Source organism: Typopeltis vanoorti, chromosome 20 (genome assembly GCF_054136105.1).
Source record: "Typopeltis vanoorti isolate ZY-2024b chromosome 20, IOZ_Tvanoo_1.0, whole genome shotgun sequence".
Classification (NCBI taxonomy): Eukaryota; Metazoa; Arthropoda; class Arachnida; order Uropygi; family Thelyphonidae; genus Typopeltis; species Typopeltis vanoorti.
The window spans coordinates 13,915,592-13,932,579 of NC_143568.1; the positions used below are offsets into that span (position 1 = coordinate 13,915,592).

At 36.8% G+C, this 16,988-nt stretch overlaps 1 protein-coding gene across 2 annotated transcripts in view; it reads left to right on the forward strand.

The window, feature by feature from the left end:
• Sec71 (ADP ribosylation factor guanine nucleotide exchange factor Sec71) overlaps positions 1–16,988 on the forward strand; it is a 581,865-nt gene that overhangs the window by 521,949 nt on the left and 42,928 nt on the right. For both annotated transcript variants that reach the window (XM_090410617.1, XM_090410618.1), the window contains one exon: positions 3,838–3,983. In XM_090410617.1, the coding sequence (XP_090266743.1) occupies positions 3,838–3,983 (146 nt within the window). The remainder of the gene's footprint in view (positions 1–3,837; positions 3,984–16,988) is intronic.

Here is a 16,988-nt window from a genome sequence, read left to right on the forward strand (position 1 = left end):
AGGAAATTTTTCAGATCACCCTCATACTGGCAGAACAGATTTATCCGAAGCCCCTAGCGTTGTGGTATCGCAAATGAATGCCATAGCGGCACAATCCGTGAGCAGTGTAAGCAGTGCACAGGAAGCTGCAAGAATCACAGGCATAGCGAAAATGTCCATATTCTGCATCCTTCATGGTGTGTTAAACTTGTATCCATATAAGCTGCAATCTCTTCACCAGCTGTTACCATGTGATACCACTAAGAGGGAGGAATTCTCAATGGGCTTTGACAAAAGTCAAAGAAGATCCACGATGGCTGTACAACATCTTCTGGACAGATGAAGCGCATTTTTCATTGCATGGGGACAGTTAATATGCATAACTGTTGAATTTGGGTGCAGAACAATCCACGCTTACACAGAGGAGCTGTTGCATTCTCCGTGACTCACTGTTTAGTGTGGCTTCACTGCATCCATCATTTTCGGTCCCTTTTTTCCTTTGAAGAGCCATATGCAACAAGGGACTGCAGAAAAAAAAAGTTCTCACAGTCACATTCATACAGGACGGGATACCACCTCATATCGCATCTCCTATCAAGCAGTTTCCCATCAGCACATTTGGTGAAAAATGACTCATCAGCCGCAATTGCAACTCCACATGGATCCCCTTGGTCCCCAGACTTGACACCAGTAGATTTTTGGTTGTGTGGCTATTTAAAGTCCCGGGTGTACCTGAGCAGTCCATCTTCCTTAGCAGATTTAAAAGATGCCATTCACCACAAAGTTGTTTGCATCCACCCAGATATGCTTCCAGGCTTCTGTAAATGGTGTTCTCACCCACTTGCAGAATGTAATTGCTAGTGCTGGCAGACACGTTGAACAATTACTGTAGTGATATATAACGGGTTTCTTGCTTATGATTAAATAGGCTTTCAATGCTATTCTGACTGCTTTCACCCTCTATCGGTGAAAATGTGGGCTAAATTTTTTCTCCCTGCTGCCAAAAAAATTCCCCCTCCTTGCAATTCACTTTTGTATAAACTGCACTCTAATATACCAATTTTCCTAATTTTTATGAATTATTGAAATATTTCAGGACTTATGAGATACCCTGTAGTTAGAACTGAAATTTTGTAAGTAGAGCTACTTCCTTAACTGACTGGTTTCACAATAACACTAGCTATCTGGGAATGATAGTTTCACACCCATTTGAAGGAATTTTCTAGTTCTTCTCAATAAGACTTAGCTTATGTACAATGATGGCAAGATATTTGCATCATGTTTTTCTTCCCACAAAATGGCAAATCAGTCTGAGAATGCAAATGATTAGACATGCTTTATGATCTTTATGAAAAAATGTTTAGTTGCATGAAATATCACTAGAAGTATGTTGACATGACTATTTTGTCATCACTCTCATTTGTTTGGTGCTTGCAGCTGTTTAAAATTGATAATTGCATTTTTTTTTTTTTTTTTTTTTTTCACTTACTAACATGATTTGTGTGTTATTTGAAAACATCACAGAAGAAAAATGTTTTTAAAATAATTGTCTTAATAAGTATTTTGTTGAAAATTTCTGTTTAAAATAGGTTGTAATATTGGGGGATGTTGATTTTTGTATATGATTTTAGTTTATTCATCATTACATGGTTGTGAAGTACTTTTTGAGAATGCAGGTAATTAGTTTATTATACATGACTGTATAACCTATCATGAGCAAGCTTATGGTGGGAAGAAGGGTAATAGTAACAAGTGGACTAGTATTTTGAATGTTTCTGTTGCTGCTTCAGTGGTGCTTATCCTCATTAAGTAATATTGGTATATTTGCAGTTGTTTTAAACAAATATAACCAAGTTTAAAATAAAAAAAAAGTTAAATCACCAGTGGAAAATAGATGCCTAACTCTCTTTCTCACAACACATCTTCTTAATATGAATCAAATTCAGGTGGAAATGGATTTAAAAAAATGTAACCATGAAAGAAATAACTTAGATAGTATATTCTAAGTTATTTTTTTTTATGTATAACTGTGTAACCTTTCGTGGGAAACCTTATGGTAGGAAGAAGAGTAAATTTTCAACAAAATGCTTACTAATAATACTTACATTTTTTTTTTTAATGGAAATTCAATCAAAGAAAAAATGTAAACCTACTATACATTTATTACTGTGTGGTAAAGGATAAATAATCAATATTCCTGCTCTAGTGACCAACTATGGTGCTTTTTGACCTGCTTCAAGTCTCCATGAGGCAGGATGACACTTGCACACTGAATGTGGAAAATCATGTGCCACATTTTGTCAGCAGTATTAATCTGAGAAGTAATGAGCCCATTCGAATAGAACCATGCTTCCTATATCCACTTCTTCATCAAGAGTTGTATGTTTCAAGAAAGGATGCTAGTTGACAACAGATCATTATAGTGATTTATGTTTGATCTCATCTTTATAGAAGTGTACATGCACCTTTCATTAAAATGCTTATGGACAGAGCAACATCTTAATAATATGTTGAACCTCCTTTCACTGTGATGACTGCAGCAATCCTACAGGGCATACATTCCACAAGCGTACGATAGCAATCAATGAGAATTTTGGACCATTCTTCTTGTAGGCATGTAAGGAGGTTTTGGACTGTTGTGGGGCAGGTGTCCCTTGGCCTCACCCAATATTCCAGTTCATCCCAAAGAATATCTTCTCATTTGTGAAGAGGATATCTCTATATCCGTTATTTGCATACCTCCAGTGAAGCGCCTTTGATTTTATCACCCTCTGCCTCGTAAGGTGTGATGTTAGGAAGTGTCCAGTAGAATGACAATAGTCTCTCACCCCAGGTGATCAGTTTGTACATGTGGCATTGTTCTCTGTGAAACATTCATCTCTCACATCATCACTTTCTGCATTTCTCTCAGGATTATGGAAGAGGCATGCCTTCACAGCCCTCACAAGCTGTTGCTTCCTAATACAGTGTGGGTCGATCTGTTTTTTGGTGGTCAGATACGGCTTCTGTATTGTTATAATGGTAAAATAGTTCAATATACAAACATCCTACTGATCTGGAGTGTTTTTAATATGTTGAAAATAACAGGTCACTGCATTCCCACCTTGTGAAGTGCTATTACAGCTACACAGTTCTCATAATCTCTCCATCACATGTTAACCTGTACACCTAGACAACTCACTCTCTACTGAGGAACATGCAAATGTTGGCTGCACATGATGCCACTAATGGAACTGTGCTTGTGCAATTCCATGAGCAGCATGAGGGTGTGTAGAAGTTGTAACATTATTTATGGCAAGACTGTGTACATATAAAAGTAGGAGAAAAAATCCTTTACCCCATCTCCAGTAATTTATGTAAACTGTGTAATGATAGCTATTCTTTAGGAGTTCTATGCTATGAGCATACTCTCATCATGTATATGATTGTCTTATATTAAGGGGTGGAAATTTTTCTTGGATATCTTAGAAATGAGAGCAGATTTGGTTATGTTATGTTGTTGGATCTTTCCTTAGATATGCAAAGTGTTTCTCAAGGCCACTTTTGTTTTGTTTTGTACCGAAATTGTCTCTAACACTAGCAAAATGACATGACACTTAATGTGGTGCTTCAATTTGCATTGTTGCTCAGACATTTTATTGTACATGCATAAATAATCTTAGATCCATATTGCCTCAGAAAATGTTCAAATTAGCAGACATTGAAAAGTAAGCTGTTTTTCATTTCTGATCATAATTAAATTTACGGATATTTGATTGATTACATAACTGATTTTGACTGTAAAAATTTAATATTTTGTATTAATGCAAATAAATTATTAGGACAATTTATTAATGAACACTTTCAAAATTTTTACAGAAAATGATAATGCTGAAGAGAAGTTACTATCATCCTTAAAAATAAAGTGTATTGTACAGCTTGAACTTATTCAAACTATAGACAACATTGTTTTCTTTCCTGCTACTAGTCGAAAAGAAGATGCAGAAAATCTTGCAGCTGCTCAGGTACTTTTAAATATTTGAATATATGTGATGAATTTTTATTAGTTAGAATTTTTTTACAAAACTTAGAGAATAATTCAAACTTCTTACATAGTACAATAAAAATCTCTCAGCTGGTTTGGTAGTTGATAAATTTGCTTGCCTGATTTGAAACCATCCTGCTTACTGGAAGCCTAAATTAGCTTTTTTATACTGTAAAACAGTGCCCATTACTCTTACCCTCATCCCAACCATATTACTGAGATTATTTTCAAACTTTCATACATGGGATTGTCAATTTAAAAATATAATTACCATATTTTTTGCCTTATAAGATGCACTGTTGTATTGGATGCACGAAGTTTTAACAATAACAATTTTTTTTTTACCTTTGGGGTCAACAGCTTTATTCAAGGGCACATCAAAAAGTGAGGCACTTCATCCATATTAGCAATCCGTGAAAGTTCAAAATTGTTTTGTTTTCTAGCATTTATGATGAATCTATGAAACTCAATTTTATTTTTGAATTTGTCTAGAATTTTTTGTGATATTTTCATTTTTGCATGCATGCATAAATCATTTTTCTTCACAAATCTAAAGAAGTAACATGATGGTGACCCTGTAAAATTGAACATATTTCTTTCTGTTGCCAATAATTTTACTCATTAAATAATCATTTTTGTAGATATGCAGCAACCCAATGTTCTTTAATCCATTATTCAAGTTTTTAATTCATTTTCAAATTCTGGCTATTTTGCTGGTTTTCTGCAGAGATTGTATTTTTTTTTAGAATTTGCTTCTATTAATTGCTGCTCTTGTTTCCTCTAAGTTCATACCATTCTTTCTGTAGGCAGATGCCCCAATTGCCAGTCAATCACACTACGCTATAACGATTGCATTTATGCAATCGTTATAGCTATGTCTGTCCTTCATAGATTCTGTGAGTTATAAAAAAATTTAAATATAATAAGGCATTGATACTATTTTAAATGCATGACCGTTAATGACTATGCAACTATTCAAACTGATCACACATTATCAACAAGCGATTATACACCGTAACTGCACACACATAAAAAAACACATCGGTGTATAAAACCCACAGTAAAATGCACCAGTTTATAAGACACATTCGGCTTATAGGGCCTATTCTAATTTTTTGATAAATTTTAGGCACAAAAAAATGTCTCCTATAAGGTAAAAATACAGTAATTAATTAACAGTCAAAAGGCAGTATTGTCTAAAAACTAAGTGATAATGGTTTAAAGTAACCCAAGACATCATCATCAAATTCCTGACATGTACCCTCAAGGGGTGTACAGGATATGATAGTACTACATGAAAAATTTACATAATTACTAACTTCCTATCTACAATTTCCCTCCAACAGTTTATTACTTGTCAAGACTCCAATATTATCATTATCAATTCTTATATTTCTATCGTCTATTGTACCGTATCAATCCACCTATATCTTGGTCTTCCTCTGGGTCGTTTTCCTGCCAACCTGGCAGAGAACACTTGTTTTCCTAATCTTTCCTCGTCCATTCTGTTTAAGTGACCAAACCACCTGAGATTAGCTCTGCTAACGCATTCCTGGATGCTGACAATGTCAAGTTCTTTCCTAATGTTCTCGTTTTTAATATGATATTGCCATTGGTGCCATCTGTTCACACCTCTAATCTTTCTCGGGACTCTCATATCTGCGGTCTCTAGTCTTTGGTCAAGTGTTTTACTTCTGACCCAGCTCTCAGATCCATAAGTTAAAACTGGTTTGAACACTGTCTTGTATATAGCTAATTTAGTGTTTTGACTAATTTCTCTCTTATTCCATATGAATTTATTCAATTGACTTCCCACCATACCAGATTTGCTGATTCTGTTGTCTATTTCTATGTTTATTTTACCATCTCAGTAAAAATCGTGCTTAATAGCTGAAATGTTTTACTTGTTCCACAGGTTCTCCATTCACAACACAGTTGACATTTTCAATGATTCTGCCTATTTTAATTGTCTTTGTCTTTTTATTGCTGACCTTCATACCATATCTATTACAACAGCTATTCAATTTAGTCAGAGAATCTTGCAGACTTGTACTGGATTTATTTAGAAGTATAACATCATCTGCATAAAGCAAAGAGCTGAGATTAACATCTCCAATTCTGATATCATGTTTAATACCACTTTCCTTCATAATGTGATCCATATAAATAATGAATAACAGAGGGGATAATGTACATCCTTGTCTGACACCAGATTTAACATTAAACCATCTTCCTGTACTTCCTTCAATTCTAACTGCCGACTTACAACTCAAATAAAGACTTAGTATTGCTTGGTATAATGCCCCATTGATACCATATAACTGTAGCGTGTTGAATACCTTCTCTCTTGGCCTTATCATATGCCTTTTCCAAATCTACAAAACTTAAATACAGATCTTTGTTATGTTCCTATGATTTCTCCACTATTTGTCTTAAAGTGAAGATCTGATCCTGACACCCTCTATTTGACCTGAATCCAGCTTGTTCTTCACCAAGCTTTTCTTCCACAATCCTTCTCAACCGTTTCTCAAGTATACTTGCATATATCTCACCAGGAACACTCAGTAATGAAATGCTTCTGTAATTCTCACATTCAGTTTTATTTCCCTTTTTATATATGGGTACTATGAGAGCTCTACTCCAATCATCGGGAATTCGTCACTCTATCCAGGCATTCTGAACTATGCAGTGCAGCCACTGTAAGACTTTTATACCACCATACTTCAGCATTTCTGTTCGAATATCATCTACTCCTGCTGCCTTTCCATAAATCAAGCCTTTGATGGCTTTTTCTGCTTCAAGTATGCATATGTATTCCTGGCTGCATGTCTGGTCAGTGTTTTTTATCACTGTGCTGTCAGCACTACTTGTTTCAATTAGCAAATTTACTCCATACTTCAAGAATATCTTTTTCTCCTGTTTTCTTGTCACCTTTATGATCTCTAATTCCTTTTACACTCTTTCCTCCATTTCTAAGCTTCTTCAACAACCTCCAGAATATCTTACCACCTTCTTGATATTTATTTTCTATGTTCTTGCCAAAGTCCTCCCATGACTTTTGTTTAGCTAGTTTTTCACAGTGTTTCGCTTTCTTACATTTGTCTCTGTATTCTCTAAGAGCCAAAGCTGACTTAATTGCCAGGAACTTTTGATATGATTTCTTTTTTTCTTTCCTTCACTGCCTCTTTGACTTCTTGTGTCCAGCATGGAGTTCTAATTTTTCTATCCTTGCAGACAACCTCACCACATGCCTCTCTGGCTGAATCAATCAGGGTTTTCTTCAAAGCTTGCCATTGAATCTCCAAGGTTTGGTTCCTGTTCTCAAACTCTTTCATTTTTTCTTCAATAATCTTTGTATATGTTAGTCTACAGTTCACATCTGAGAGCTGCTCAACTTTTATTCGCTTTAAAACTTTCTTACATGTTAATCTTTTCAATATGAAATTCAATTTTATCTTGCTCAAGACTAAATAGTGATTGCTTCCAATTTCAAATCCTCTGTACACTCTGGTGTCCTACACCAGGGAGAAAACATCACTATCAACAATAACATAGTCAATGAGACATTTCTTATCCATTGCCTCTTCTCTCCATGTGAATTTGTGCACATTTTTATGTTGGAACATGGTGTTAGTGATAACCAGTCCATGTCCTGAGCAGAAATCCAACAGGTATTTGCCATTATTATTAGCTTTGCTCTTTTCTCCAAATTTTCCCAAAATATTTTTGGGAAAATTTGGAGAAAAGTAGGAAAGATTAGGAAATCAGAGTAGGAAATGATTGGGAGAAAATGTCTCACAATCATTTCCTACTCTGCTATTTAGATCTCCAACAAGGACCAACTTTTCCTTTTTCATTGTGTCAGTTGCTTTTTCTAAAGCATCAAAAAATTCCTCCACTTTTACCTTAGTAGAATTCTCTCTGGGATCATATGCATAAATAAGTCTCGTTGTCCAATTCCTCATTCTGATATTTGCCCACATCACTCTACTTGAGACTGGCTGCCATTCAAGAAGATTAGTCTCATATTTTGTGTTGAATACTATTGCTACTCCTTCCTTTTCTTGATTGTCATTGCCTGAATATAACGTTTTGTATTTATTGCTCAGAAAGATCTCACCAGTTTTTGTCTTTTTTGTTTCAGTCACACCCTATTATGTCGATCTGGTATTATCTAATTCCTCAGCTAGCTCCATTTCTTTGCCATTCAGGCTTCGTATGTTGATAGTACCGATCTTTAACTCTGGTGATGTTGAGTTGGGATGTGTTTTCAGATTTGTTCCAGTAGCTGACTTTTTGCTGTTCGCCCTGGTTCCCTGGCAAAAACAACAGGGGCCTTGTTTAACCATGCTACGCCCCATCCGGCATGAAATTTGTAATGTTGTACCATCATTTTTTATTTTGGTTTAACCAATAAGAATACAATTTGGTCAGCTAAATCCTAAATTGCCAGCCCATCCTCGTTCATTCAGTATCCAGGTAGATACCCAACAGGGTTCACCATGAGAAGGTGAGGATTGGACATTAGGTCAGAAGCCCTGGTCGCTTCTCCGCATTCCTTTAAAGGCTATGTGGAGGTCTCCTCTCAGTTATACAGCTTTGACCCTTAAGCACTCCGTAACCCAAGACAGTGTTGTATTATTGCATTTATAATTAACTAGAACTAGTATCTAGTCACAAACCAAAATGTTTGGGTTTTTAGTATGCCAGTTTTATGTGGCATTGGTTCCACCTGTTTACACAGAATTCTCGTGGAAAGGCTTAGATGTAGGTTCTGCATTTTTTTTTTTTACTAAATAATTTAAAGAAATTACAACGAAAACTAGGATATACATTAAAATAAATTTTAATATACTTCAGTATTTCGGCAACGTCACATTGCCATTTTCAAATAACTTAAGAACAAGACACATGCACACAGGCACAACAAACAGTAAGTGAGGAAGAAGCAGGAAGCTATTATTTCTCCTAAAGTCCTGATGGTGCCCCCTAGCAAGCAATGTTGGTATTCTTGGGCGATTGGGCTGAAGGTCTTCTGATGTAGGTTTCCCAAATTTGAGGCAGTCTCATGCAGCCAAATTTGTTGAGGTTTGCATTGTTTCTTAGGGCTGAAGGTGATTCCATGAAAAGCCTTTCATATTTGTATTTACTACGGTGTTTTATCGTGACTTTCTTCCACCATATTCTATGGCAGGTATCCAGCGCATGGTCAGCAAGACCAGAGTGGCTGTATTGGTAAACCTGGATGTAGCCCTTGTGTTCTGAAATTCTGATATTTGCTGTTCTGCCTGTTTGGCCAAAGTCGGACAGCTTACAGCTGCAAGGGACCTGGTATACACCAGGTAGGTCGGGGGGGGGTTGTTCTTTAGCAGAGCAGATAAGGGATGCCAATTTTTTAATATGGTCTGTAACAAGAAGTTAAGTCATGTTTTTTTAGGATTTTTGTTATTTTTTCTGAGGTGCCTCGGATATAGGGTATGGTGATGGATTTAGACTAATCCTTGTTGTGTGTGTGTGGGGGGGGGGTTACTGGTTTCAATATTTTTTGGATTTTTTTTTTTTTTGTGGGGGGATAGCCATTGGCTGAGAAACTGTTGAGAATGTGGTTTAGTTCTGTGGTTAGGGCATTGTCATTTAAACAGATAAGTTTAGCCTGTTGTGTAGTTTCTTAATGACTCCATATTCTTGTGAGGAAGGGTGGTGGAATGGTGAATGTATCTGCCTGTATGAGTGGGTTTTCTATAGACTGAGAAAACCAAGGTTTCATCAGGCTGCTGGGTGACTAGTGTGTCTAAGAAAGGAAGGCAGTTGTTTTTTTCCCTCTTCCAGTGTGAAATTGATTCTGGGGTGTTCATTGTTTAAGTGTGTTAGGAAGGAGAGGAGTGCATCGGAGCCATTTGGGCAAATAGTGAACACATCATCAACATAGCAAAGCCAAATGGTTGGTTTTTGTGGGGCAGAGTTTAAGGCTTTCTCTTCAAAAGTCTCCATATAAAAGTTGGCCAAGGGTGGGGAGAGCGGAGAACCCATGACTGTCACCTCTGTTAGTGAATTTTCTATTTGTTTGTAGAATTTTCCTTGCCAAACAAAATAGCCTGAGTTCATTGTGAACTGAAATAGGGTTGTGATATTGGGAGGAAATTTAGCTTGAATTAGCTCTAAGGATTCTTTGAGTGTGACATTCGAAATAATTAGGAGACATCAAAACTGACCATTATGTCAGTGTGTTTGAGTGTAAAGTTTTCTATGCTGGCTTTGAAGTGAGCTGAGTTTTTTATGTGTGAAGGTGTGTTGCCAGTATAGTATGAGAGAGCTCTGGCCAAATGTTTAGTTAGTTTGTATGTGGGGGAAATCAATGCCATCCACTATGGGACGTAATGGACATTTTCCTTATGTATTTTTGGGAGTCCATAAATATGGGGGGGGGGGGTATGGAGTTAAATGGTTTTAATTTGTTAGTAATTTCCACAGGCCAAGAAGTGACCTTCTGAAGGAGCCTGTGGTGTTTTCTAATTTGTGAGTTGGTGGGATTGTACTCGATAGGGAGGTAAGTAGCCCGATCTAACAATAGAGCTTTCAGCTTACCTGTGTAATCCTTTTGGTTAAGCAATACTGTGGCGTTCCCTTTATCAGCTTTGGTGATTATTATTTTCTTGTTTTTCTTTAATTCTAGTAGAGATTTAATTTCCTTACTGGACATGTTGGCTTTTGGTGGTTTAGCTTTGGTCAGAACACAAGCCACATCCAGTCTAATATCATTGGCAATGTGGTTTGGAAGGTGTCGTATCCCGCGTTCAATTCGTATCTTAATATCTTCAGCAGGTATTCTTCTGGGTGCAATAGCGAAGTTGTGGCCACGTGCAAGGGTGTCGAGTGCTTCAGGTTTCACATTAAATGATGAAAGGTTCACTACCGTTTCGGAAGGAAGTTGTGGTTTTGAGATAGAGTTCTTTTTTAAATTTTCAAATTTTTTGATGTCTTAAAAACCCTGAGCATGGCTTGGCTGGCACGGTTCTAAATGCGAAGAACCTTTTGCGAAGAGAAACGATGCTTGAATTTGACACAGTTAGGAATTACCTGGTTATCCTGGCAGCGTTTTAGGAAGGCGAGACGATTCAGTTGTCTTGATACAGAATTCATATCATTGATATAATCATTTATTTTATATTATTAAACATATATGAAACATGCCAGATGATAAACAAATTCAAAATGTAAAAACAAGTTGACATGATCTCCAATGAAATCTGTCTGCAGTAGATAACTCTGCATTGCTAGAATATGCACTCACTAAAAATGGTGAAAGGATTCAAAACTGCATTTTGTATGGTACATGGTGTTGTCTTTGAGAAGTTGACTCAATAACATTAATTATTAGAAGAAAGTTAATAAATATCTTATCATGCAGTATATCATTCCAAAAAGATGAGTGACTAGGTGAAAGTTGTGCTGTAGAGAAGGAGACGGGTAAAGTTACAGTTGCAGTTATCAAGAGAGGAACTGACATCTGCAATAAATTAATCAGGAAAACTGGTTAAGAAGAGATCACATGTGTTGGAGGGAAGTGAAGAAAAATATTTGGTATTTCTGGTAGATATATGAACCATCTATGGAAGATCACTGCTGACCTCAAATACCTCAGCATCTCTTCTAGCTTGATCATTGGAATTGGAGAAGACAATTTGAGGTGTGATTGTTTTGAAGTTCCCAAGGAAGATGATATCATTATTTCAGAATGTGATGTAGATAGTCAAGCTGAGAGTGGTTATCAGAGGGCAATAGAAACAGTAAATGAATGCATCTGAATAGAGCAAGGAAATTTTGGGCCAGGCCAGATTGCAAAGAGGGAATTTAAAGATTTATCATTTTAATAAAACAGAAATTCCACCTTTAGCAGAAAGAATCATGCAAAATGTAATTTGGAAAGTAGAGGATAGTAAATGCTGAGGGTTGTAATTGTAGTTTTGTTGAAAATAGAAGGTTAGATTTAGATATCTGTATGCACGTTATGTTAAAGTTAACACATGACTTCAACATAATCAATGTGCATACAGATATGCACATCGATTATTTTGACTGCAAAACTTATGTGAATATTTTTGGAATGTTTTTTGAGCTAAAGAGTAGGGCCATGTAAGTAGGCAAAATACCAAAATGCATGTCCCCCACACACACCTACAGAACCTACTCTGGTCCATGGTGTGGCCTTGACAGTTTCATCCTTTATACCTCTATACTTGGATTTCCTCCAGAGAGTTATGTTATGGAGTGAGTGGTAGCTAGATTATTTGCTAGTTGGTTGGGAAACCTTTTTATGCATTACTAGCAGGTATATCTGTGTGCTATCTAATAGCTGGGATATGGAACCCTTCGACTGTTTTTGAAGCCTTTGATGATAGTAGTTTGAGGTTCCTACATTGTGTTTGGTATACCCATGAAGCTTTCTCCCACACTATATGTAGGAAAGAAGTGGAAGAGACAGAAACTTTTTTCTGGAGATCAGACTTGCAAATTGCTATTTCAGGCCTCCAAATAAGCAATGGTGTTTCACTATGTAATAAGTATCACCACCTAGGGATTTGGTTGATGTTTTCTTCTACCAGGCATAGATATAGTTCTCTGCAGTGTCACTAGAGTCTCAAATGTGGACATAGACCACACCAAGAAGTTGGTATTGGCTTAGGAGCGGCTGTATGTGATGCATAACCATATTAACATCCCTATAGTGCCTGATGTATATTACCTTCAAATTCACCCCTACAGCTCCTGGTGTTTTGCACATAGTCATTTGACCAATTGCATGTCTGTTGCTCTTTACAATCCTGTCAGTTCTTCATCTGCCTCTTGTATCAGTCACCTGTTGCCGGCTTTATGCTTGACATTGACTTGATGTTTTCTCTTTATCACACCATTTTCTGTATACCTGAGATGTTGCATGTGGTTGCAATATCTGAGATGTTGCAATATCATGAAAACCACTGCCCTGAGGCAGTGGTTTTCATGATATTCTTACCAACCTATCTATCTTTCACTATTAGTTCCCATTTGGAGTGGCTAAATGGATATTCTCTCCTGTGCAGATTTTGTCTCCTAGAGCATTATGCATCCTAGTTATAGTTGATGTCTGTTGTGTCATTAGTCACATTATTGCTGGTGGATCCCATTCAGTGTGATGTATCTGCTATTTCAACCAAAGAATGTGTCTACTTATAATATGAATATCTCCCCCCCCCCTAACTTTACTAATAGAATATCTATATTCTTGGTCATTTTAGTACAAATTATACACCTAATGGTTATATATCTTATCATAGCTGAGTAGCTTGGTTTCTTTAAAAGCTGATTAATCCTATCTGCATTGTATATGCTGCCAATTGCACATGATCTTCTGGCCAGTTTGCCTGTTTTTCAGGATGAACATCAGAGTTTCCACTCTCTTTAAAGATTATTATGCCAAGGCACTGCTTTGAGTACTTCCTAATCTTGTCATATTGCCCTGTAGTTCCACATATATCCCTTCTTAACAGAAAATTGTGTGTTTGACAACTTCCCAAGTCAGAATTGCATGAACACTCTCCCCCAGCTGGAGGTAGAATAGCTAGTACGAGTATGAACAATTTCTGTGATGGCATTTCCATCTCAACACTCTCAAATTCTGAGTTCTCTCCATCACATGGTGTTTCGCATAATTATTTCTTAGTAGGTGAAGAAATTCTATTTCCTCCTTCCAGTCTATGAAAGAGTTTGAGAACAGAAATCAAACCTTGGAGATTCAGTGGCAAACTCTGAAGAAAACATTAATTGATTCTGCCAGAGAGGCATGTGGTGAGGTTGTCTGCAAGGATAAAAAAAATCAGAACTCCCTGGTGGACACAAGAAGTTAAAGAGGCAGTGAAGGAAAAGAAGAAAGCATATCAAAAGTTCCTGCAAATAAGTCAGCTTGTGCTCTTAGAGAATATAGAGACAAATGCAAGAATGCTAAACACTGTGTAAAACTAGCTAAACAAAAGTCATGGGAGGACTTTGGCAAAAATATAGAAAATAAATATCAAGAAGGTGGCAAAATATTCTGGAGGTTGTTGAAGAAGCTCAGAAATGGAGGAAAGAGTGCTGTAAAAGGAGTTAGATAAAGGTGACATGAAAACTGGAGAAAAAGATATCCTTGAAGTATGGAGTAATTACTTTGAAAAATTGCTAAACAAGCAGTTTCATTTAGCAATGGCAGCACAGTGGTAAAAAACACTGACCAGGCATGCAGGCAGGAATATATATCCATACTGGAAGTAGAAAAAGACATTAAAGGCTTGAAATGTGGAAAGGCAGCTGGAGTAGATGATATTCGACCAGAAATGCTGAAGTATGGTGGTATAAGAGTCTTACAGTGGCTGCACTGCATAGTTCAAAAAGCCTGGACATAGGGACGAATTCCCGATGATTGGAGTAGAGCTCTAATAGTACCCATATATAAAAAGGGAAATAAAACTGAATGTGAGAATTACAGAGGTATTTCCCTATTGAGTGTTCCTGGCAAAATCTATGCAAGTATACATGAGAAACGGTTCAGAAGAATTGTGGAAGAAAAGCTTGGTGAAGAACAAGCTGGATTTAGGCCAAACAGTAGCTGTCAGGATCAGATCTTCACTTTACGACAAATAGTCGAGAAAGCGTGGGAATATAACAAAGATCTGTATTTAAGTTTTGTCGATTTGGAAAAAGCATATGATAAGGTGCCAAGAGAGAAGCTATTCAATACGCTGCAGTTATATGGTGTCAATGCGGCATTATATCAAGCAATACTTAGTCTTTATTTGAGTTGTAAGTCAGCAGTTAGAATTGAAGGAAGTACAGGAAGATGGTTTAAGGTTAAATCTGGTGAGACAAGGATGTACATTATCCCTTCTGTTATTCATTATCTATATGGATCACATTATGAAGGAAAGTGGTATTAAACATGATATCAAAATTGGAAATGTTAATCTCAGCTCTTTGCTTTATGCGGATGATGTTATACTTCTAAATAAATCCAGTACAAGTCTGCAAGATTCTCTGACTAAATTGAATAGCTGTTATAATAGATATGGTATGAAGGTCAGCAATAAAAAGACAAAGACAGTGAAAATAGGCAGAATCATTGAAAATGTCAACTGTGTTGTGAATGGAAAACCTGTGGAACAAGTAAAACATTTCAGCTATTTAGCACGATTTTTACTGAAGATGGTTAAATAAATATAGAAATAGACAACAGAATCAGCAAAGCTGGTATGGTGGGAAGTCAATTGAATAAATTCATATGGAATAAGAGAGAAATTAGTCAAAACACTAAATTAGCTATATACAAGACAGTGTTCAAACCAGTTTTAACTTATGGATCTGAGCGCTGGGTCAGAAGTAAAACACTTGACCAAAGACTAGAGACCGCAGATATGAGAGTCCTGAGAAAGATTAGAGGTGTGAACAGATGGCACCAATGGCAATATCATATTAAAAACGATAATATTAGGAAAGAACTTGACATTGTCAGCATCCAGGAATGCGTTAGCAGAGCTAACGCATTCCTGGTGGTATGGTCTCAGGTGGTATGGTCACCTAAACAGAATGGGCGAGGAAAGATTAGCAAAACAAGTGTTCTCTGCCAGGTTGGCAGCAAAACGACCCAGAGGAAGACCAAGATATAGGTGGATTGATACTGTACAAAGTGCCTTAGACGATAGAAATATAAGATCTGATAATGTTGGAGTCTTGACAAGTAACAGACTGATTTGGAGGAAAATTGTAGATAGGAAGTTAGTAATGATATAATTTTTTCATATAGTACTATCATATCCTGTACACCCCTTGTGGGTACATGGCAGGAATTTTATGATGATGATGAGTCTATCCTCGATAATTAAATGCCTGTCATCCACATCTTCTTGTGCACCATTGCCATATATCAGCTGTCAGATGTGTATTTTGTCTTGTTGGTTTCTGTCCCACAGCAAATTGCCTCAAATGCTCTGCCTTCCACAACTGTCATCTAGTAATCTGTCTCTCCAGCTGCAATTTGTCTGTCATCAGCATTATCCCACCTCCCCCATCCTGTTCTTTCTATCCTTCCTGAGAATACTCTCCCCATTGCATTCTGTCCTTATAACTGCATCATCATCATCCAAGTGTAATGCCTATAAAACCTTTTAGCAAAGTTGCATTTACTATTGCCAAAAACTTCTAATTTTTATTCCTCGTGCTTCTGGTATTAGTATATATAATGCAGTATTATCATCTTTGGTTCACAACTACCTTTATACATTGTAGTGACTACCCCATGTAATTTCATTACCCAAAAGGCCATTTGGCATTTTTCTCTTACTTGCCTCATGGGTACCTGCACATGCACACACATTTACTTGTAACCCCACCCACATGTGGTCCCTCACCATGTGAGGCATAGTGAGGCACCACATGCTAATTCAGGAGGAATCATTTCTCTGTGATATCTACTTTTTTTTGCATGGCTAACCATGTGCTGTATCACAGTGGATAATCAAGTAAGCTGACCTTTCTGTCTCTTCCCTTGCAGAATTCGATACTGTGGCTGTCAGTAATGCAGGGAATCATGTGATAGTGTATTACGTAAGCTGCCATAGCCACAGTTCTTGAAACATCTAGTTGGTTTCCAGTTTCCCTAAATTGCAGCTTATTGTTCATAAGAAAGCTGTATCTTCTGCAGATACTTTACAATAACAAACTTTGTTGCTTTCAAATGTGCCTAATCCCAAACAAGACAGACCTGTCATCAAAGTCATAAGGAATCCTGGATCCAGTGCACATCATCTATAATGAGAGCAACCAGCAAAATTCTGGAATAAAATATCAAAAATGAAGAGCAGACATACCACCTAGTTTCAATACCTGAATACAATAGATGTACAGTTTCCAACCCAACAGTATTCACTAATGATCCTGGAGATATTTTTGCAGTATCTCTGCAAAAATGCAGAGATTT